Source organism: Xyrauchen texanus, chromosome 7 (genome assembly GCF_025860055.1).
Source record: "Xyrauchen texanus isolate HMW12.3.18 chromosome 7, RBS_HiC_50CHRs, whole genome shotgun sequence".
Taxonomy (NCBI): Eukaryota; Metazoa; Chordata; class Actinopteri; order Cypriniformes; family Catostomidae; genus Xyrauchen; species Xyrauchen texanus.
In genome coordinates this window covers 43,405,143-43,430,799 of record NC_068282.1, presented here as the reverse complement: position 1 = coordinate 43,430,799, position 25,657 = coordinate 43,405,143, and the positions used below count along the sequence as shown (strand labels likewise).

Genomic DNA, 25,657 nt, shown 5'->3' with positions numbered 1-25,657 from the left:
CTTATAAATCATACTAAATTATGTTTTTTGAAAATGTAAAAATGCAGAAAGTTTTCTGTGAGGTTTAGGTTTAGGGGTAGGGTTAGGTTTAGGGGATAGAATATAAAGTTTGTACAGTATAAAAACCATTATGTCTATGGAAAGTCCCCATAAAACATGGAAACACAACATGTGTGTGTGTGTGTGTGTGTGTGTGTGTGTGTGTGTGAGAGAGAGAGAGAGAGAGAGAGAGAGAGAGAGAGAGAGAGAGAGAGAAATCTTGGCATGTTTGGCAAAATTTCAAAATCTCCTCAGTCTTTTTTGTGGAGGCTGCATCAGTTACAGCAGGAAAGACTACAGTGTGTTTACAACGTTCAGGAGTTGACTATCTAGCCTTAACGACTTGTTGTTAACCTGAGTGGTATAAATCAGTGCACGAGCTTTGGAATTACTAGGCCGACGTCACACCTTGATAACCCAATCAGCGGGCAGCAGTAGCATTTCTCACCTGCCGTCGTAAACAGCTAACAATCCTCAAGTCAACAGACGTCATATGTCTCATTAACCGCTTCTGTATTTCTCGCTCGCTTTTTTCTGAAACTTTTTATTGTGTAATTTCGTATTTTTAATAATTTAATCAATACGTTTGATGGAAACCGAAGGAATTTAACTTATACAAACTTTTCCGGAACAGACGAAGACATACTACTGGACTTCTTGATATTAATGTTTGTTAGACCTTGAATATCATATTTTTGAATATTTGGGAGTAAAAAAAAGGACAAAATTTGTAGAGGAATTGAAGACAAAAACGAAGAGAAGTTAACGCCAAAGTGAGGCGAGCGCCATCTCCTCCACTCTTCGCTATGGATATTTAACTGTTCAGTTTGACGGACTCTCTTCATACTGGAAATATTAAAAGACGAGGAAGATAAAGATAAAGACGAGGATGAAGGCTGCTGTGTGGCAGGTGTTCGTTCTATGTCTCGCGATTCGCGCACCTGCACGCGCTCAAGGTAAAGCATGATGCACCTGTCCTTTACTAGAGCAATATATGTGGGAACAGCAAAAACATTTTACATTTGGAATCTTTAGCACTTCCTAATCTTCTATAGTGACACGTCGTTCTTTCATGCAACCTGAGAAATTGTGCTTCACGTGGTAACATTTAGAACAATTATTGAAGTCAGAAACATTTTTAATATGACTTAATCAACTTTAGACACCAATTAGGTGAAGGTAAAGATCAGGTAGAAATTTGTATTTTTCCTAAAGTACATCAAAATGTAAATGTTGCACATATTGTATGTAAATAATTGTACTATAAAGGCCTATGCAATAGTAACAATTGGCTACTAACAAAGTGTATTTACAAGCAGCTCCACACAAAAAATGACACACTAAAAACCTAATATGTTGAATTTACACAATTGATTGAGTAAATTAATTCCCTCAAGTAAACTGAGTAATTGCATCTCCCAAAAGTGTGTAATTCAGTTCACTTAACTTGGTGTTCATATAGAAATAACATAACTATTTAAGTTAAGGTAACTAGATGCAAGTAGGCTAAACTCATATTTACTATTTAAGTGTTGTTTCAACTTAATAATTTGAATTAAACTGACTCGTACTTATTGTATGATCTAAATTTAGATCATACAATAACACAGCTCAGATAAAGTAGATTACAACTTATTCTAGGTGAATCATAAAATAAACTTGCATATACACTCATCTAAAGGATTATTAGGAACACCATACTAATACTGTGTTTGACCCATTTTCGCCTTCAGAACTGCCTTAATTCTACGTGGCATTGATTCAATAAGGTGCTGAAAGCATTCTTTAGAAATGTTGGCCCATATTGATAGGATAGCATCTTGCAGTTGATGGAGATTTGTGGGATGCACATCCAGGGCACGAAGCTCCCATTCCACCACATCCCAAAGATGCCCTATTGGGTTGAGATCTGGTGACTGTGGGGGCCATTTTAGTACAGTGAACTCATTGTCGTGTTCAAGAAACCAATTTGAAATGATTCGAGCTTTGTGACATGGTGCATTATCCTGCTGGAAGTAGCCATCAGAGGATGGGTACATGGTGGCCATAAAGGGATGGACATGGTCAGAAACAAGGCTCAGGTAGGCCGTGGCATTTAAACGATGCCCAATTGGCACTAAGGGGCCTAAAGTGTGCCAAGAAAACATCCCCCACACCATTACACCACCACCACCACCAGCCTGCACAGTGGTAACAAGGCATGATGGATCCATGTTCTCATTCTGTTTACACCAAATTCTGACTCTACCATCTGAATGTCTCAACAGAAATCGAGACTCATCATACCAGGCAACATTTTTCCAGTCTTCAACCGTCCAATTTTGGTTAGCTCTTGCAAATTGTAGCCTCTTTTTCCTATTTGTAGTGGTGATGAGTGGTACCCGGTGGGGTCTTCTGCTGTTGTAGCCCATCCGCCTCAAGGTTGTGCGTGTAGTGGCTTCACAAATGCTTTGCTGCATACCTCGGTTGTAACGAGTGGTTATTTCAGGCAAAGTTGCTCTTCTATCAGCTTGAATCAGTAGGCCCATTCTCCTCTGACCTCTAGCATCAACAAGGCATTTTCGCCCACAGGACTGCCGTATACTGGATGTTTTTCCCTTTTCACACCATTCTTTGTAAACCCTAGAAATGGTTGTGCGTGAAAATCCCAGTAACTGAGCAGATTGTGAAATACTCAGACCGGCCCGTCTGGCACCAACAACCATGCCACGCTCAAAATTGCTTAAATCACCTTTCTTTCCCATTCTGACATTCAGTTTGGATTTCAGGAGATTGCCTTGACCAGGACCACACCCCTAAATGCATTGAAGCAACTGCCATGTGATTGGTTGATTACATAATTGCATTAATGAGAAATTGAACAGGTGTTCCTAATAATCCTTTAGGTGAGTGTACTGTATGGCTGTAATTAGTTGCACATGCACAAGGGGAACTGAGATAGAGATAACAGGGTCCAACTTGACCAATGGGGACACAAATCACCCTAATGGTGACAACTATTTGCAACAAAACAACATACGTAAATAATTCTACAAAAGAGCTAAAACAACTATGAAATCTATTTTTTCCCCTCTCCTTTTCTCCCCAATTTGGAATGCCCAATTCCCATTGCGCTCTAAGCCCTCGTGGTGGTGTAGTGACTCGCCTCAATACGGGTGGCGGAGGACAAATCTCAGTTGCCTCCGTGTCTGAGACCGTCAATCCATGCATTTTATCATGTGGCTTGTTGAGCGCATTAAAACGGAGACGTAGCACTTGTGGAGGCTTCATGCTATTCTCCACGCACAACTCACCATGCGCCCCACCAAGAGCGAGAACCACATTATACTGACCACAATGAGGTTACCCCATGTGACTCTACCCTAGCAACCAGGCCAATTTGGTTGCTAAGGAGGCCTGGCTGGAGTCACTCAGCACACCCTGGATTCGAACTCGCGACTCCAGGGGTGGTAGTCAGGGTCAATACTCTTTAACAACGCTTTAAATGCCTCTAAGTTCCCTTTGATCAGGGTAACATAATGGATTTTTTCAAGGTCAAGGGATTATGGGCATTCAACAATTGTTTCTCAATCGTTTGATTTATTAACACTTAAAAACAAATACTATGGATTTTTAAGAAAAATAAGTTCAAGGAGCTTATATATTTGAGTTAAGTAATGTTTAATTAAGACAACTTGATTTTTCCAGTAATGGCAACATTAGGGTGATCAGTGTTCATTTGATAATTTGTATTACTCAATACTTACTCGTGTAATTACTATGTAACATAATGTGTTTTTAAAAATCCTCCCCAAAATTAGCTCATTATTGCTATTTCCAAACATGTGTTTGTACAGGAAGACAAGCTTTAAAAGGAGGTTTTATGTGTGAAGAAGCCTTTCTGAGCAAGATTTTTTTGTTTATTTTAGATTATACGTTTAGAAGAGGGAATTGGTTTCTGTACTAAATCAGTGCTCGGTTTAAATAACAAGTGCCTAAACCAGTAGATTTTGTCAAACCTGTTTCTCAACGGCTTTCCTCAGAAAAGAAAGATTTGCAGCAGTGTTTGAACTTGTGATGCCAACTGCTTCACTGTTCCTCTTCTATCACATCTCATATCTAGCCATCGATGTGTGCTTTCTTGTATGTGTGTTAGTTTGTTTTGGGTTTTTTTGGGTTTTTTTAGGGGTAGTGGAAAGGGATCAAAGTCGGATGGGATAGCATTCAAATCTTTGGATAAACATGTTTTAGAATGTTTGTGTAGATGCAATACTTTATCATAACTTTATTGCATCCAATAAAGAGGAAAGCATATACACAACACAAGTGACACAAACAAACACACATGTAAACAGAGAAAGGAGAGAGAGAGAAATTGAACTGTGATTTCAGGCATTGGTTGATCTTTGGCCTGTGCAATAGTGTTGACTAAGAAGGGTGGAGCACAGTGGCATGAACAACAACAGGTGTGTAGTCCAGGTGTTCTCTCAGTAAACAAGTGAAACTACTGGACAGAGCCACTTACTCACATGTCATTGCTCAGACCAAACTTGTTTGACTACAACCACTTGCATGCAACAACAGACCCTCTTACAAAATATGCAAAATGCAAATTTGTCATTTAAATACCAATTAAAAGTTAAAGCATTTAATTAAGGGAAAATCATCATTACGTTTTGTTTATAAAGCATTGCAACCTAATCAGTTATGAAAAGCACACACATTTTCTATATTGAAAAATTTGGCAATGTTATATTGAACAACACAATGCAATCTTTTAGAGGCGTTAGAGGAGTTATGTTGGAATGTTGAAAGGTGTTCCAGAGCACATAATATGTACAGATTTGTTTTGAGTACTATGGTGACAAAACAGAACATTCTAGAATGTCACTCTGAGTCTGAATAATAATCTAATGTTCAGTGGCTTTACAAAAATGTGTTGACAGTATTCATTACACTCAAACAAACACAGCATTTTGGCTGTAAAATTTAGACCTGGCAACGGATTCACAAAAATCTTTATACGAAAACAATTCTTAGTATAAAAGTTCTTAGGATCAATTATATGAACACTGTAAACATTTTTAGTCATTTTAACGGTAAAAGAATCTAAAAATGCCACTGTAAAAAAAAACTTGAAACATGTATGATAAAAAAATATAATATATATTTTTATTATATAATATAATATACAAGACCATATGTGTAATTTTATGGTAAAATATTGTAAAAAATACAATTTGTAGATTTTTTAGATGTAAAAATTGTAACATTTAATTACCGGTAAAAATGTATATTAAGTTTAACTAGAGAAAACATGTACTTATAATGGTAAACTGTTGTTAAAATTACAGTGAAAACAATAATTGGTTGTTCGCAGAAGTCCCTGCATATCCATCACATTTCATTATTTTATGGGAATAGTTATCTTTCTTCTTATTTTTAAGATCAGTTATGTACATTGGGGTATTCTGTGTTATATTAAATGTAGTTTAGTCAATGTTTATTGATATGGATAATTTTTTTGTCACATGTTACACTGATGTATTTTTTGTGTGTTTGTATAATACTGCGCTGTCTATACATGTGTATTAATTATCGCTTCCAAAAGGGCCAGTCTTGATTAACTTTTAAGTCATCATGCGGCCTTTTGTAGTTAATACGGTGATTATAGTGATACGATGGTATATAAAATTTATATAATTTATTCATAGAAATGATAGCGAACAATAAAATATACAGGGATCCATATTATATCCCTTAAAGCCTGAAACATGGTCACTAAAATTTTTACAGTAAATGTCTGGCAACCACAGCTGACTACATTTTACTGTAAATTTAACAGATTTTTTTTACAGTGAAGTTTGTAAGGTGGTATCTAGCTATAAATGTTGACTCCTGGTTATAGAGCTTTCATACAGTATGGTACATGCCTTATTTCACTGATATGCAACCGTGGCCTTTCCAGAATACATATTTTTCAGTTGACCTGCACACTTGAATTGTGCACACAGAATTTTTTTCAAATGTCCCAAGAAGATAAGGGCAGTCATGGACCTTTTGCCATTGTTTAAGTATTCTGGGTTGAATATTAGGACGTCAATGTGAGTGGAACTGTGTGTGTGAGACTCCCACACACAAACGAAATGCTGCTGCTCTGAGTGTTCATTCACAGGACAGTGTGTGTACCCTCTTTGTTTCTGCTGTCGCCTCCACATTGATTAAACATTCATTTATGGACACACTCAGTTTTGAAGACTGCCAAACACTGTATGAGTGTCTTGTTTACGTCAAAGGGTTGTTTTAAAAACTACAATCGTTATAATAGCCTCAAGATGTGTTTGGACAATTAAAGACTTTATGAAATAAAAAATAGAGTTTTGTAGCTTTTAGTCCATGTCTATTAGCTTGGAGGTCATCTACACTCACTGAACACATGGACACCATCTAATCAGTCAATCGAGTGGCAACAGTGCATTGCATAAAATAATCCAGATATAGGTCTGGTGCTTCAGTTAATGTTCACATCAACCATCAGAATGGGGAAAAATATGATCTCAGTGATTTGGAGCATGGCATTATTGTTGGTGCCAGACGGGCTGGTTTGAGTATTTCTGTAACTGCTGATCTCCTGGGATTCTCGCAAACAACTGTCCCTAGTATTTACTCAGAATGGTGCCAGAAACAAAAAATATCCAGCGAGTGGCAGTTCTGTGGACAGAAAGTCCTTGTTGATGAGAGAGGTCAACAGAGAATGTCCAGACTGGTTCGAACTGACAGAAAGTCTACAGTAACTCAGATAACCACTCTGTACAATTGTAGTGAGCAGAAGAGCATCTCGGCATGCACAACACGTCGAACCTTGAGGCGGATAGGCTATAACAGCAGAAGACCACATTGGGCACTTTGTTAGGACCATTCCTAAAAAGTGCTAAGTGATATGCCTAATATACTCCTGAATTTAAAAAAAATGCTTTTAGCTTATGTAGATTTAACATTAAATAGCAACAGTCTTCTGGGACAATGGGCCAAAAACAAGGTTTCATATTGCACTTGGGGGCATATTCATATTAAAAGGGTTCCTAGGCTGAAAATATTCCCTCCCCCCGATGCTAACCAATAGCAAGTAGCATATAACTAGTCACGTAAACTAAAGACTACGGGCTATTTTAAAAAAGGGGCAAGTTCTTCAATATGTTCACCAACATCCTGTTTACTGTAAATTGGATCAGCACTTTTCAAGCTAAATATTTCACACAAAAATTTTTTTTGGTTTTAATGGTAAAACAATTTACATATATACAAATAGATATACTGTTTAAAACATTATTCTAAAAGCGTACGACACGGCCATTTATACATAAAGGTATGGACATTTCTTCCCATAGAGACCAACCAATCAATAAACAGAATTTCAAATCGATACACTAAAGAAATGAAACTTTAGCTAGCCTTCTATCTGACACGCTATTTTAAGAAAGGAAACATCTGAGAACAAATTTGTTTACTCATTCCATATTATTTATTCAATAATAATGATGTACTGCATGTCAATAACCTTTAATATAATTCCCTCATCTCATTCCAAACCCTGAAGCTTTCTTTCTTGCGTGGTACACAAAACTTTTATTTTTCTATAAAAAATCATGTTGGGGTTTAGGTTTGGGGCTAGGGTTCTGGGTTAAACTTAGGAAAAATCGTAAGAACACTCGTTTAAAACCCCAATGTTATTTCCCAGTAATAGTGTAATTTTGCTGAATTTGTGAAGGTTTTCATTGTGAAGTAGCCATTTGAATTATTTTGCATTAATTAGTTTAAGCAGGACTTAGGAATGTTTAGTTTAGTCTCTGTTTAACTGCTACTGCCACTCAGCGAGAATAAGTTATTTTAGCGATGGAAAGGTTATTTCCCACCAGCGCTCTTTAGAATTTAACATAATTGAATATTATAATTTGCTTGCTTTGCCTACTAGGGAGTCAGATCATTATCACGTGTGTTTGAAATAGTGAGTGTGAAATGCTGCTCAGTGCATCAAGGATTGCATGGACACATACTTGCATAAACCTACAAATGTCTTATAATCAGAATAATGCAACCACACCTTCTCAAACTGGAGAAACCTGTAACTTTAAATGGATTTTAGGTGCAAAACAAAGTCATTAAGCTAGGCATGGTTTCTGTGTGTGTGCATGCCTATGTGTTGTGTGTTGTTTGACCAACAACAATTGAATCAGGAATTAACATGTAGATGTGTATTTGTGGGCATGAGAACCAACCTGTCAGGTTTGCATAATCTCTTTGTGTCCATGGCCAAGTTTCTGTTTACCAGCTTTAGACCTCCCCTTGCCTTTTTTTCTTACCTGTATCTCTCCCAATCTTTCTCTTTCTTTTTATCTCTCCTTGTGATGTAAACCTGATAGTTAAACCAAACATGTGTATTTTGTGTGTGTTTGTTTGAGTTTTGGCGGCTACATACACCTGTTTTCGCGCTCTTGTTGAATAGGGGCATTGTATCATTGTCTGCAGGTTTTTGACATTCGGCCAATGCACACTTAGATATTCTCCTTTCATTCTTGTTCTCACCTTTCCTTTCATTCTCATTAAATTGGTTTGATTGGAAGTTTTGAAAAGCTTAATAAAATTCATGTTGAGTTTGTTTTTGTGGATCTTTTGTGCTCTGGTTAGAAGCTGTAAAAGAAGAATGCACTGTTGCTGCCTCCATTTAATGACTTCTGTGAACTTTGTAATAAGCCAAGAAGAAAATGTTATTGCTCAAAGTCAAAGGTTGCTATTGTATAGCTCAGGAAACTTTATGCAGCTCTCAATTAAGGATCAACATTGTCTCTAAAATTTCTTTAAAAATAAAAATAAAATTAAAAGAGTTCAATAAAATGACAATTGTTGATGGGTAGTTGTAGCATGTCCATGAGCTTTGTTTTTTGTCCATGAGAAAAGTGCAATGCATAAAATCATGCAGATATGGGTCAGGAGCTTCAGTTAAAGTTTACAACAACCATCAGAATGGGGACAAACTGTGTTCTCAGTGATTTCAACTGTGGCATGATTGTTGGTGCCAGATGGGCTGGTTTGAGTATTTCTGTAACTGCTGATTTTCACACACAGTCTCTAGAGTTTACACAGAATGGTCTCAAAAACAAAAAACATCCATTGAGCTGCAGTTCTGCAGATGGAAACACCTTGTTGATGAGAGAGGTCAATGACTGGTTTGAGCTCAAGAAAAGGCTACAGGAACTCAGATAACCACTCTGTACTATTGTAGTGAGAAGTATAGCATCTCAGAATGCACAACACGTCAAAATTTGAGGCGGATGGGCTACAGCAGCAGAAGACCACGTCGGGCACTTTATTAGTACCATAGTGGTTCTAATAAAGTGCTCAGTGAGGGTACAAGGGAGAGTTTTTTATTTAGGTGCTGTGATTGGTCACAATTTCTTTTAAGTTTTTCATATTTTTTATACTATTTTTGCCTTCACTAGTTCACCTTGAATGTGGTGTGAAAAATTTATATTTTAAATTACAAATATTCTATATAGAATCTCAAGTATAATATGAGGTTAGAAAAATGCATACAGTTAGCAAATAATTAGCAAATATTCTGTAAAGTAATTTTAGTAAGACTTTGGTAGCTTGGCAAATCTGAACACAGTTTGTTAACCATCAATACGTCTTGGTCAGTTTAACGGATTCAGTAACTGTGCAACCTTCTGGTTTGGCTGAGTTTTTCCGATGTCACCGGACTTAACTGTGCATTTGCTGACCATAGCACCCTGAAGTCTGATCGCTCACTCACGATCTTATCCATTTCAAGTAACCATGAAAACTGAGTATGTGTTAAAGGCAAGACCATATTTGTTTAAGTATGTGTGTTTTTAGTGTTTACTGTAAGGGGAAAGAGTAAAAAAAAATTACAAATAGACAATTTGGAGAAGTACTCCTTAATGTTCTATGAATAATATTTGCACTGTGTGATTAAGTGTGTTTTGTACGTGTGTATATGCGTATGTTGAGCGTTCAGTGTGTTTGATAAGTCCTCAAGGTGTTCCTTTGGCAACACATTGTCTGACCCAAATCACATTGTCTACTCAGATGTGTTTATTGGTGACACTGGAGAGAACGCATGTTTATACAGATTTTTTAAGATTGGGCCAGTTCACTGTTTATGAACTTATAGCATTTTTTAGCAAGTATCTGTGTTTTTCAGCTCTTGTTGCCATTCTTGAGCAGGAAATAAAGAGATATATTGCTTTATTGGTCCCATGCTCTGCTATCCTATTAACCTCAATTGTCCTGCTTTCCATCCAGGACTGAAGATTATCAGTTCTTTGGTTGTAAACATTTGCTATCTACAGTAACTGAACATGAGACCACTTGTGTGCATCAGGTGTTTATCTTTAAAGTTCAATTTCCAAAACTAAAGTCTGCACATGTCAGGACATATAAAAATATATAAAAAAAGTTAAGTGTTCACCAGTCTTGGTCATTGGTCAATGATCGTAAACTAAGAACAGTGTCTTAAATACAATTTTACAAGATACAGTAATGTTAGCCATAGCAGATTTTTATCAGAATATTTCAATGTTGAAGACAAGTAGAGCTGCTGGATTAGATGCTTTCAAGGGGACATATAGTAGATGTGGACCCACTATATTAGGTGTCATTGATAAAATGAACTTATTATGTATATACGTTTGTTATGTTTTTACATAATTATATATACAAAATGTTATTAAATACAATTAGATAATATATTTGTACAAATCTCACTATTTTTATATCATTATTATATGAATATATCCTCCAATTAATATGTTTTATTGAAACATATAACAAATAAAAAACATAACATATATACATTGAGTCAACATATAACACCCACTATTACAACTCACCAATCACCAACCCCACCTCGAACCCCAACGAACACCTCTGTGTTCACAAATAGAATACACACAAAAATATCCCCCAATATATATATAGGTATATAACTTAAACATCTTCTCCACATCCCCTCCCCGAGAGTCCTCCAAAAACACTAAATACCTGCCCCACTTCCTAGCAACCAAATCTCGAACCCCCAGCCCTCTGCTCGACATCTCCTCAAAATCCACCACCCTCCCCAGCTCTGCACACCACTTCTGAAATAAGGGATCCCCATCTGATTTACATCCCCTTAAAATAATCTGGCTGGCAATCCTAATACTGGTCAGGACCCAATTTTTTATGTGTTTGTCCCCCAAATTTATGACCGCCCCATTGCCCAGAATACAGAGTCTGGGGCAAAATGAAATTTGAGTGCCCAAAACATCATATATTACACTCTAAACCTTCAACCAAAACTCTTGGATCTTAACACCCTCCCAAAAAAAATAAAAATCTTGAATTGCATAAGGCGGACCCTGACCACAACATTTTTTAAATGGAGATTTCAATGGAAATTCTTGAAAATCTTGTTAATAATCTAATCCTGTCAACCACAACATTCCTCACTCCTGTGACAATTCTTCTGGCATTCCTTTACCAAGTCAAGTCCTAGAGCCCTTCCATTGCAGACCACAAGCCAAATCGGTTTAACATTTCTCAATCTTAATGTATAAATAAACATTTGAAGTAGTGAAATATGTTATTTATGAACTTTTTCCCTTTCATTAATAGAACAATAGAGGTTATATATTGGCTTAGAATCGATGCCTTTTTTATGCAGCGATAATCGGAAGATTTTCCTGATGATTATCAATATATATATCAGGATTTTTCAGACATAAATAGGGCTACCAGTTGCACAATATTCTTTGTCTTTTCAAACATATTTCTCAACGCAACTTTAGTCAAGTGTGAGCGGCAGGTTAATTTATAGGGGTTGCACTCAGGACTCGTCTGCTGGACGACCAGCTGTATTCTAAAATGTAAATTATTTTCTATTAAGCTACACACACACTCTGACACCGCTGCTCCGGAGAGGGCCTCCGGAGGCTGTCAGAAATTCTGCAGCGCCACAGAATTTAACTTGCATAATTTTCCATTAAATTAGACTCAAATCATTATCAAAAGTAGAGGTGTGTATCTTCACTAGCCTCACGATTCAATTTGATTACAACTGAATGGGTAACGAATCGATTATAAAAAGATTCTCGATGCATCACGATGCATCTTGTCCTTCAATATCTTTCTTTTTTCAGTTTTTTCAAAATTTTTTACTCTATTTTTTCCCTTTCAGCTTTTTATTTAACAGCTGTTTTAAAAATAAGAATGAGTCACATTACATATACTGACCTTTTACATTCAGTATGAGCTGTGAACAAAACTAGGAAAATCCACAAGGTTAAATAAATGGTTCTATAATTTAAGAGTATCTCAGTTTTTAGAAAAAATATCTAAAAAGCACAAAAAATTCTCCATCAAAACACACTAAATAATATTATTTCAACTGATTATATTATTATTAAAATTTTTAAACATTGTAAATCATTTAATAGTATTTCATTATTATTTAATAATAATTAAATGAAAACATCATCAACATCTCCCGAACCGCTGCCTCGTCATTATTTTCTTCTGTGTTTTCCCCCGTTGTGTGCAAATCAGTGCAATTATCAGTGCAAGCTTGTCATGTTGTTTGTTGGCTTCTAATCACGAATAAACTCTCCCATTGCTATGTGCCTGGGTTTGTGAAAGAATGTCGGGATCGTAAATTAATTCAGGCACAAATGGTCATGTGTTTGATACAGCTGGTCTGCAAACAGTTGTGTTTGTGCACTTGACTTTAGTGTATGCACTTAACTTGTGTCTTTGTTTCCACATCTGTCTTTGGTGTGCACCACTGCTCTGCTGTGATTTAGACTGAACTCAGAATCCATTCTGATTCTTTTGAGCATCGATTCAGATTCATTTGAGTATGAATCGCTATGCATCGCTGAAACTATTTTTTCCAACAGCTCTAATCAAAAGACATCAATTATTTACTCTAGCCCTCGCTGGATGATATATTGTGTATATGTATCTTTCATATTGCCTACATAATGTATTTTCAGTTACAAGTATGTCTTTTTGTGGTTTGACAGCTTGAATGAAACCCCTTCAAAGCTACATACAGAGAAATTGCATAATAATTTATAATCGTTCAGTTTGCACAGTTAAACCTGTTTCATACACTAAACTGTAAACTCATCAACGTGACTTTAGTTTATTCTTGAAGTACAAAAACCTTCATAACTTTTGTGTGTATGTGTCCTGTGCAAGGAGCTCTAAAATACCGGTCCTGTGTTGTGATGCCTGTGACTTTTGACCTGCTTTAGTAAATGTTTTATCACCCCTTGTGGTCTCCCAATGCTATTACACCAGACATTAAACAGAAGCCCAACTGAGTGAATTAGAAAGCACAGAATTAGGCTTCTAATTTAATTTGTCATATATCAATTCCTCAAAAATATATTGATAAAATAACGTGCTGATCAATAATCGATATATCGATATTTTATGACATGCCTATTTATATAGTAATTGAGCATTTACATCAAGTTATTTGACTTGAAATATGTTCCAAGAAGACCTCTGCGTTTTAATCTGTAAAGCGTCCCGGGGCCATTTCTGATTACCACTCAGTGTATTGGCAGGAATATTTTTCCATGATTCTGCCCCTGACTAATGACTTGTTTTGACCATGGTAGATTTGAACCAAGGGCAAAATTTGAAATGCAAAGTAGATCCTATCAAACTTTCTCTCACTCACATCTACACTAAATGGACAACGATGTAAACAAAGTGTCATTGAACAGAGATGCTGTATCATATCATCATCTGATGCACATTACAGCAGAAGCAATAGCAATAAGTTATGGATCACGTACACTAATCTGGTCATTATTGCAAAAAAACCTCACTTCATAGCCTTGATCCTGATTCCTGACTACATTATCCCTCTTATTACATGCCTACTTAAATAACTAGACATTAAATATTAATTCAATTATTTTATGACAGAAGAGACCGCAGTCATAAAACTAGTACCCCTAAATCAGTTTCCTGGGACAACAGTCAATTATATATTTAACTATGATTATGTAATGAATGCAGAATGCAGTGACTGACCAATCAGAATCAAGTATTCAGGAGACCCATGTAAATAGTCAGGATAATAATTAAAATGTAGTTTTTTTTATTATTTTACATTTTACATTATGTGGTTGATTATGTGGTTTTATAAAAACAACATATTCACAATTTAGCATAGCGTCTCGTACCTTTATTGCTTAAATCTGACATTTTTAAAGATTTGTTTTTAATACCATCCCAGCTTGTAGGCCAGTTGTCAGTTGTAGTTGCCATTTGTAAAACTTAAAACTGTTAACAATGCCTCTGTGGTGCTATAAATATTGATCTGCTTGATTGAGTGGCTTGACACAGTAACAGAAAAAATAAAGGGGTTTGAATACTTTCTGAATACACTTTTCGTTTGATGGCAGTTTTGAAGCCTACTCTTGATTCGTCAGGTTTTTAAGTTAGTTTAGAAGACCGCATTCTGTAAATAGGCTAAAATCTGTGCTTTTGAGAAAAAAATAATAGCTAGATTTGCCAGAGTTTGCGAGTGTACTGGCTCATGACTTAAAGTTTGCAAATTCCTCGAGCACATCTGTATACATTTGTTTTAAGGGTTATACTGTTTATGTTAATATTGGGTACTTACTGCATCTGGATTGACCAACTCAACACAGTTTCTAATATCTCACCAATACAGGCCTTTTAACCATTCAGACTCTATTGACACAGCCGCATTCAAGAGTTCTGTTCTTGCATACACGCACATGAGTGCTAGAAAGCAGCTGCCCAACAAGACGTGGGTACTGAATTGAGTCGGTATTTGGCATTATCGATACTGTAATATAAAAATATTTAAGTTTAGTGTCAGCTACAAGATGATAAAAAAATTCGGGGCGTTACTGAAAACATTCGGGGCTTAAGCCCCAGTAGCCTACCCCTAGCGCCGCCCATCGGCGGGATTATCTGTTTGGCAGGCGGGGGAGAATTTAGGAAAGCTTTTTAAAAATATTGTTTATTTTTGCAATAACATTTGGTGGCACTAGTAGCGCTGGAATTATTCACTTCATCTTTAATTAAATGCCGCTAAGGAACATCTGCAACATAATTCACAACAAATTATTTTTGGGCAGTAAATTCACTCTTTCTTCCTGTCTGTCTTTGCAGTAACAGTGTGTACAGGGACTCAGAACTTGTTGAGTGTTACTGGAAGCTCTGAGGTTCAGTACAAGCTCATGAAGGAGATGTACACGGGCTGCCAGATCGTCATAGGAAACCTGGAGATCACACAGATGGAAAACAGCCGGGACTTCTCTTTCTTACAGGTTGGAAAAATTCAGCAGTGAGCTCTTTTTTTGATAAATTCTTCTGTACATGATGCTACATTGGTCACATACACGCTGCAACTGATTGCACGGTGAATTGAGTGACAGTAGGTCAACAGTTGTGCTGCTAAAATCGATATGGGCTTACAAAAATTCAAACCACTGCCCCAGTGGCCGAAGCTGAAAGTGTTGTTGAATGCATGGGCATGTGTGAGCTCCAGTTTTCGGAGTGGAAAGTAAATGATGCAATATAGTCCAAAGGGTATTTTATGAACTCAATACCTTAACCCAAACTACTACCCTAAACCTAACCATCAGTGGAGTAAAAAAAGTGAGTGAAAATGCAAACGGGCATTCACTCCGGCATTTAATGTGGTTGTCTGTTCCAAAACTTTGCAGGCTATTGTTTTCTACAATGTACATCTCTGCAATGTGTTAGCAGGAACTAACTTTTCCCACTAGTTTTAAAGCATTTTGTGAAACATCCTAAAGCTTCATTCACACCGCCAGCGACATCGCTCTAGAAAGGAACTCCATCCCCTTCATTTTCAATGAGAGTACAGTGACTTCCGGTGACACAAGCTGTAAACTTTACGCAAATGATGAGCGACGTTAGTGAGCGACTACCAATGAAAGTGAAGACAGAGGTGCTTATGTCATAAGTCTCCAGGCAGGGTGAGTGTGAGATACTGGAGTCGACTCGAGTGCAGGCAAGACGGAAGAGAAATTAAAAGTTTCTGTGAGTGTTTTCACTGTTCTTTATCATTTGTCAGTAACCACATACATAGTTATGGCCTAATAAAATGATGTGTGGAAAACCGTGTCGGCATTCTGAGTGACTTTGATTAATATATTTATATAACGTTTGTCTTGTTTAACGATATGATGCATTAAGCACTGCTGCATGTTATATAAAACACTGTATACACTATAAAATAACTGATTCCTTGTCAAATTAGAATGATATCTTAGTTTTATCGGCAGTATAATCTGTAAACAGCATTTCAAACACTACTATTTCCAGTTGTGTCTACCGATAATGTTAGAGTGGCGTCAGCATTAGGAAAGCCCACCAGTGACACAGATCGCAAATTCTAGCGACATGCCATCCACAGTGTGAACGGGGCTCTAGAATCTCATCTGTTTAGTAACCATGGCAATTTCAGTTAGGAAACTGGAACTTGTCAGATCTTAACTTAAGATTTAAGATGGGAACATTCTGTAATACAGCCCCAGGTTTGTATGCTTTAGAAGAGGTAATAATAGATCTACTATGACAGGCCACTTTTGAATAAAGCAGCGTACAGCAGTCAAACCAGATTTGATTGTGTGTGGATGTTTGCGAGTGTGTCTCATACTCTTGTGGTTTAAATTGAGTAAGTATGTTATATTTTGTTTTCTGAACATGTAACCCAATGCCCCTTCACCCTTTCTATCTCTGCAGTCTATCCGTGAGGTAACAGGCTACATCCTCATAGCTATAAACCAGTTTAGACATTTACCACTGGAACAACTTCGAGTCATCCGAGGGACATCTCTGTATGAGGATAGATTTGCTCTCGCCATCCTCGTCAACTATCAGAAAGATGGAGTGCATGGACTGAAGGAGCTAGGCCTCACACACTTGACAGGTGCGTTAGCACATACATGACTGGTGACACATACATGCCTGTAGAGGCACGTACTGTCAAAATGCCCACGCAGTTTTCATGGTAACAAGACTCAGCAAGGTGTGGTATAGAGGAGTGAGTCAACGGACAGAAAATATTTGATATGTATGTGTGTGTGTCAGTGTTTCCTACAGAACTGAGCTCTTACAGTGGGAGGTCAGTAAATGGTCTGCACTTATATAGCACCTTTTTAACCTTAGCGGTATTCAAAAATGCTTTTACACTGCGTCTCATTCACCCATTCACTCGCACATTCACACACCAATGATGGCAGAGCTGCCATGCAAGTCACTAGCCTGCCATTGGAAGTAACTTGGGGTTCAGTGTCTTGCCCAAGGACACTTCGGCATGTGGAATCATGAGTGCCAGGAATCGAACCGCCAACCCTGCGATTAGTGGACAACCCGCTCTACCACCCGAGCCACATATTCTATTATTTATATTTATACATATATATGTGTGTGTGTGTGTGTGTGTGTGTGTATATATATATATATATATATATATATATATTATTATTTGTTTTTATTATTATTTCTTTATTTAATTTCAAAAAGTTGTATTGCAAAAGTATATTTAATTAGCTACACATTGTCATTTGAACATTGAACTATTAGTAAGATCTTTCAGTCAAGGATTCATCAGACTGTGCACTGACACACTTTTCAATCGATTACATTTTTTATCAAATATATTACATTGTATATATATATATTAGGGCTGTCGAGTTAACGCGTTAATTAAGTGCGATTAATTTGATTAAAAATAAAGATTCCTGAGAAATGCAAGCTTGTAGTACCACCTGTTTACTCCAGAGGGCAGTAATTGAAATTTCAGCTGTGTAGCAACACGCAGTTTATACAGTGAAGAAAACAACCATCCAGCAGACAGAACAACATAGACATGCGTTACGTTCTTGCATTCAAAACACTTGATGGAGCGCAAATTTGGGACCTCAATATGTGTTCTAAGTATTAAAATATGTTTAACTTGACACAGTGACCTAAAAATGTTATGTTTATGATGCAACGCACCCGAGACGCTACACAAGCATGTCTGATGCTTGTTGAAATTGGTCCTTAAACAAGTCCTCATAATAATTCTTGAACAGATTGACAAATTCACTTTCGAAATGGATTGCTGTGAACTGTATGCCAATGATAGGCTTATGTTCAATAATATGGTAGTAAACAATGATTAACTCTTCTGCCACAAGAATGTAATGGATTTTAATTATCTGAATATATATATATATATATATATATATATATATATATATATATATGATTATTTCATCATTATATATTGAATTATTGTTATATGAGGGGCTTTCTCAGCAAATATTTGTATATGCGATTAATCGCGATTAATTAATTGGGACATTATGTAATTAATTCGATACCTTTTATTTATCCATTGACAGCCCTAATATATATATATATATATATAATTATTCAGGTATTTAAAATACATTACATTATTGTGGCAGACAAGTGAAGAATTGATAAGACAATACAAACATTAGCTTTAGAAGGCAATATATTGTTTAATTCCATATTATTGAACATAAACCCATTGGCCTAAAGTACACAGCAATCCATTTGATCCGAATCAACATTCAACAAGACTTTAATTATAACATAACATCAAACTGGAACAGAATAACAGACATTGACCACAAACACACACACACACACACACACACACACACACACACACACACACACACGCTCTGCTCTCTCTCTCTCTCTCTCTCTCTCTCTGGCATCCCTGGCTCCTCCTCTTATCTCTCTCTCCGGCTGATTGGGCTACTCAGCGCCAGGCATGCACCCTCACGGCCCGGCACGCCCTCCTCCTCGTAACACAATTTTTCAATTGAATTTCTCAATCTGTCTGAAAATGATTTATTATAAGGGTTGTCTAAGGACACATCAGTGTCATCTGCATCAGACAGACACTTTTGGAGCATCTAACTTTGGTAGCATTGCGTCATTAACATACCATTTTTAGGTCGCTGTGCCAAGTTAAATCTTGAGATCCTTGCGTTTGGATTTGTGGAGCTCCATCAAGCTCATCTTGTGCTGTCTACTGTTGGTAAATGTGGTTTGTTTTCTGAATAAGCTTCTCGTGCATTGCCTATACAGCTGGGGTTTCGCTTACTGCCCCCTGGAGAAAACAGGTGGTACTTCAATCTTGAATTGGTCTGATGGTAGTAATATTCCTTATACGGTTTGGGGACATAATTAATTGTGTTAATTTTTTAACATTATTTTTTATAATAATTAATCGTACTGAATTAAAGCATTAAATCGACAGCCCTAATTACTATATTAAGAAATTACAGAAATATATAAAAATTGTATTATAATAACTATTATTATTATTATTATACTAGTAATATTTCTATAATAATTTCTAAACCTGTACGCACCATTGCAATGGGATCTGGTTAAACCCTTGAGCCTTCATTTTGGCGAAAACTGCAGGAAGACCTTTCTGTGTGAAGTTGCGTTAACAATAGTCTTTGAATGAGCGCCTTATTCCAAATATGGTAACATGCTCTCAGGTCCTCTTCTGTCTACAAAAACCTGGTGTTATTGGGTTATTTTAAATTTGTGTAACTTGAAGCAGTCAATTAATGTGAAATTGGAGCGCTGTAAATTTAGTCGCTCAGTGCACAACCAAATCGAAAGCAGCACATCTGGTATTTTAGGCATAAAATGAAATTTGTGGAGCGAGCACAGAACCACTCTGAAACCACTGTAACATGAGCCTCACACATGCAGGGCCACATTAACGCACAGTCTTACCGGGGCTTAAACCGGGCCTGTTCGCAGCTTCTCCCATTCTATTCTTCCCAGCAGCATTAGCGGGAGGAGCGCATGTGAACTCGTTCAACAGGAGACATAATATAAACACGGATACAATGCGCAGCAGTGAAAGCCGTCTGTGTAGCACATTGTCATAGAGTAATGCCATTAATTTACCCAACCACCCCCGTAGGAAGACTGGCAAGGACCTCCCAGTACCTTAAAGGTGCTTTAAGCTATTTTAGCCTTTTAGAGTTGTTGGATTTGACATGCCACCTCTTTCCAAAACCCTGCACTTCAAAGATACCAAATTATCTTTATTGAGACTGGCATGAGCAGAAATGGTTGTCAAAAATAACAGCAGCAAAATAGCGCCCTCAGCTGATAACTGTTATGAACAAGATGGCATAAAAATGGTATTAAGCCTCAGTTATTCACTGAAACTTCAATATTACGAGAACCCGCAAAATGATTGACAGGCAGAAAGCTTCAGAGTGCTGTCACAGAAACAGGTGAGATATATCACAAAACAAATTTTATTGGAATCCTTCATGGAGTAGAAATTTTTTTGCTACCTTTCCATGAAAAAGTCACTTACAGCACCTTTATTACGGCCCTGAATAAACAATACTCGGATAAGGTCAGATTTTGATTTCGGCCCCACACAAAGCAATAGAAAGATGTTATTTTTGCGTTATTTTGCGTTATTTTGTGGAACGCACTCTTTTTTTATCTCCTCACATTCAATTCAGACTGCAAGCTCACAAAGCTTGCAAGTGTGTGTGTATGTATTTCATTTAACTTTTGCGCTATATTCCAAGTCTTCTGAAGACCTATGATAGCCTTTGATGCAAGGAACTGGGCAAAATATAAGTTGTTGACCATTTGTGTTTGGAACAACATGAGGGTGAATAAATGCTAACAGAATTAAAATTTTTGGGTGGTGAACTATTTCTTTAAGGATATATCTTTGTCCACCTAGAATGCTATTGGCACCACATAGTTTGCATTAAAATCTGAAATGTATTGCACTTCATGATAAATTCCCATTGACTGACGTTAGACAGTTACAGTTAAGATAGAACATGTCCTGACCTGCTTCGGCAAGCATGACACATCTAGTGAGAAATAGAACCTTGAAATGTTATCTTCCCATTGTATGTTTTGTTTGTGTGAATCAATGAACAACATGTCCTCCATTTAACCTGTCACTAATTCCATTGTGACACTTTTTAGGATCAATATAAAAGTTACCAATTTTAACTCTTAACTTTACCTAGAGAAAATGTGACTGTTTCTGTTCTTATTTTGCAGTTCATTTTAGAGTTTGAAAAGATGTTTCAAGTTTTACATAGAAAAATACAATGTGTCTTCGATGTTTGTTTTTGTGTTTTCTCGCAGTTATTGTTCATGTAAGATTGTGTGTGTGTGTGTGTGTGTGTGTGTGTGTGTGTGTGTGTGTGTGTGTGTGTGTGTTACAGAGATCCTGGAGGGTGGAGTACAGATCATTCAAAATAAATTCTTGAGCTATGCACCGCAGATTAATTGGCTAGATATTGTGAAGGACAGTAGCGCAGAAGTAAAAATTGAAGACAATGGACCTAAACGTAAGGAGATATTGCTGTTTTATATAGATCCTGCTAGTACTTTTATATAACTACCATATATACTATACCAGAATGATCATCATGCACAATGGACCCTACTCATGGTAGACAAAATATTTATTGTGTCAATCGTTCAACTGAGGAAACATTGAAAATACATCTTTCATTGAGACAATACAACCTGTAATCTGTATGCCTCACTGCCATGTTTTCATTCACATCATTGTAAATATAACGTTTACCCTGACTTAGGTCCATTGAAAAGTTATTTTAGCTAAAGTTCCATCAGCCAAATAGATAGATGGGAAAGAAGACTTGAGTTTCTGTGTTCTTATAGAAATCATGAGTTTTATTATGCATTTTCTGTTTAGTTCCATGCCATGAGTCTTGTGGGAGTCGTTGTTGGGGTCCAGGAAATGACACTTGCCAAATCTGTAAGTCTCTGAACAATTGACACGTTTGTTTATGTCACACCCACACTAATAACTTTTTACTGAGAAATGCATTGATTTTGCTACGTTTACACCTCTCATCCCCACTTGAATGATGTTTTTCTCCACCGAAAACTGAAACTTTCATTGGAAAGCAATGATATTAGAAAACTGTAAACTGAGTTTTGAAACTTGTTCTTGGTTTTAGCTACATAAATAAGGAAATACCAGCTAAGTCTATGACTACATAATGACTAAAGACTAACCCTAACACACCCTAATCCTACCTGTAAAAGAAAATCTTTTTGCAGTCTTATAATAAAAAATTAAAAAAAATAATTAACTTTATGATTCATTTATCCAATTTAGGACATCCATAAATGTCCATAAACGGAGGACATGTGCAGCTTTTGTCATATTCAGCTCACTTCTGGACACAATTTTATAAAACACAGATGTTTTATTTATATAGTGAGCAAATATTATAAGCCTACTATAACACAATATATTTAGATAGAAGCTTTTTGATAGCAAAATATCCAGGCTTGGCCCGCATGCCCCGAAGATTTTTTACATCTGGCCCACTTGTCGATGAAGTTGAGTAGCCCTGCCCTAAACCAACACCTAAACCTAAACGATAGTTTGGAAAAAGCAAATGTGACGTGAAAAGCAAATTTTCTTAAGCAACCATGTCATTTCGTGTAGCTTGTATGACACTTTCGACTGCCGAGTCAGCTTGCTTCTTTATCTGGGCCCGAGCTACCACGAGTCATTTTTGAAATGGTGAGTTTATAAAGTAAATAAGTGTTTATAAAGCCATAATCAGCTGTTGTACTTGTGATTTGTGTGACAGTGAATTAATAGCACAGTTGTGTCTCTTAAGTGCACAATTAAAGCCTCTTGTGTTCATTTATAATTATAGCGAAACGTAGAACGCTGAACGTTATAGTAACGTACATTCTGTGAGACTAGGTTGCATAAATGTACTTAATGCAGCTTGTGTGTCTTGTAAGTCTTCTGAAGTCATACATGCATTTCTCACACTTATCATGTTTCTTTCCCATTCTAAGTGACTAAGACAGTGTGTGCACCGCAATGCAACGGCCGGTGTTTTGGACGCAGTCCCAGTGAGTGCTGCCACATCGAGTGTGCCGGAGGCTGCACTGGACCTCTTGACACCAACTGCTTTGTGAGTTCAGCAAACACACAAATTATTGAAAGTATATAACAGTAATATAATGAATCAAGGATTGAAGCGTTGTTTGATTTGAGTCGGGTGTGTCTGTGTTCACAGGCCTGCAGAAATTTCAACAACTCTGGGTCATGCGTGCCGCAGTGTCCACAAGCTCTTCTCTATAATAAAGTGACGTTCAAACTGGAACCCAATCCTAATGCCAAATACCAGTTTGGCTCGATTTGTGTGTCACAGTGTCCTCGTGAGTGATAATTTGATTCCTTAGTTCACATCAGTGGTTACTCATAACACTGTTTTGATAACAGCTAAAGTGCACAATTACCTGCGGTACACTAGTCAACATGAGAAATTATTTCCTTAAAGAATATTCTGGGTTCAATACAAGTTAAGCTCATTCGACAGCATTTGTTGCATAATGTAGATTACCACAAAAATATATTTCGACTCAAATCGAGGCTACAGTGAGGCACTTATAATGGAAGTGAATGGGGAAACTTTTTTGGAGGGTTTAAAGGCAGAAAAGTGAAGCTTATCATTTTATAAAATCACTTACATTTCAGCTCAAATAATAAACTTTTAACAGAAGAATTAAAGTTTAAATCGTCATTTTACAGTCGTTTTAGGGATTGTTGACAAAATTAGATCTAACTTTACACAGAAAAGGTTAGTAAGTGATTTTTTCACACTTAAATCATGTTAACACACATATTGTTTATATCTTGTGGCTATGCTTTTGAAACTAAGTATTTTATCCGGAGCCTCGATTTTTGCCTTTTCTTTTTTTTTAAGAAAAGGAGGGACAAGTCTAAATGCATTTTTGTTGTAATGAATATTATGCCACAAATAGTGTCGATTTAGCTTAACTTGTATTAACTTGTACTGTATGTATTCCTTTACGAAGCTATTTCTACCTGATCTGACCTTTAAAATTTACTTTTGTTGGTGCAACCCAAGATAGTCTTTAATTACTTTGACTTGAATAACAGTAAGCGTTATAAACAGGGTTTTAAATTAATGCTGGTATTTCATAAGCAGAAAGCTAATAGAATTATGGTTTATTCTGAATTGGTACTGATTATCACTCTTAAGATGGGATCATCAAAAGATTAATTAAGGATTTATGTTGTAATTTAGAGTAATAGTTTGACCCCAGGCTTTTTTCCCTTCTTTGTTTTTTCATGTTTCTCAGCTAACTTTTTAGTAGATGGCAGTTCGTGTGTTAGCAGCTGTCCAGCAGACAAGATGGAGGTGGATAAAAAAGGGGTCAAAAGATGTGAGCCGTGTGGGGGTCTCTGTCCAAAAGGTAACACGCACATACTATACATACACCTACGTTTGGTCTCTATTGTGGTGGGGACTTTCCATTGACATCTGTTGTATTGTACTGAGCCAGTGATATTGGGTGATATATAAGGTTTTCACATTTAGACATTTGATATGTTTATTAAGCCATTTTCCTCATTGGTGATATCAGGTTTTACTATCCTTGTGGGGATATTTTTCACAAAGTCTGACAACCAAATAGAGTCCAAATATTGTTGTCTTCATTTTAAACCTAACAACCTAACAAAAGTCTTGAAAAACTACTTTGAAAAATGTTCTGCCTGGAAAGTATGCTTGTGCATGCTTTTTGTTATCTAATGCAATGACATTAATTCATAATTAAGAGTGGAATGATTGTCCTAACATCACTGTATGTGAATTTTTGTGTATCTTGAGCCAAAATTTTCTCTCTTTGTCCAGCATGTGTGGGCACTGGTACACCCTCCAGACAGACCGTGGACTCTCAGAACATCGACAGCTTCATAAACTGCACTAAGATTCAGGGCAGCCTGCACTTCCTTGTAACAGGAATAAAAGGGTATGTATAAAAACATTAGACAAGGAAACTGTTAAATTTAATTTTAGAACTTATTTTTGGACTTTGCTCTTCCGTGTTGTTTGTGAAACATTAGGAGAAACTGTCTTAACCACTTTTGTGTTAAGACAAATACAGATATAGCAAAATATGCTTAACATTTTGAAGGTCATACATATTAAGGACATCTTGCGCCTTGGTAAATAATTTGTAATGTGGTTGCAAATGACTCAAATCAGTATTATTCAAAAATAAAATATAAAATGCAACTCACTCCTATTTAACCTTAAAAAGAGGGGATTATTAAACAATTACAATCCAACTTTTTTGTGGATAAATATAAGTAAGTTGCATTTTTTTTCTTTTTAAATTATACTAACATTCTGAAAGTCAAAGGTTTTTCAAAACTTCACTGTACTGAAGGATTATTATATAACCAGGATTTATGCAATATGTTTCTCTCTCCTCTCTACAGAGATGAATATAATAATATTAGTGCACTTGATCCAAAGAAACTGAAGATCTTCAACACTGTCAGAGAAATTACAGGTGTGGAACTATGTATCTCTGCACATTTAGAGAAAACCAGTCTAGCCAGAATTATTCTAGTTTTTAATATTTAATTTAATTTATATTTAATTTATAAATGTGTCCTTACAATTCAATTTAATTGTTATTAGTTTGAACTAGA

At 36.5% G+C, this 25,657-nt stretch overlaps 1 protein-coding gene across 1 annotated transcript in view; it reads left to right on the top strand.

The window, feature by feature from the left end:
* The first annotated feature begins 475 nt into the window (after positions 1-475).
* The window catches only part of erbb3a (erb-b2 receptor tyrosine kinase 3a), a 39,744-nt gene continuing 14,562 nt past the window's right edge, over positions 476-25,657 (top strand). The window contains exons 1-10 of the mRNA XM_052129745.1: positions 476-995; positions 15,238-15,395; positions 16,840-17,026; positions 21,357-21,482; positions 21,854-21,916; positions 22,984-23,102; positions 23,208-23,349; positions 24,298-24,411; positions 24,852-24,969; positions 25,442-25,515. Coding sequence (XP_051985705.1) covers positions 929-995; positions 15,238-15,395; positions 16,840-17,026; positions 21,357-21,482; positions 21,854-21,916; positions 22,984-23,102; positions 23,208-23,349; positions 24,298-24,411; positions 24,852-24,969; positions 25,442-25,515 — 1,168 coding nt within the window. The 5' untranslated portion in view covers positions 476-928. The remainder of the gene's footprint in view (positions 996-15,237; positions 15,396-16,839; positions 17,027-21,356; positions 21,483-21,853; positions 21,917-22,983; positions 23,103-23,207; positions 23,350-24,297; positions 24,412-24,851; positions 24,970-25,441; positions 25,516-25,657) is intronic.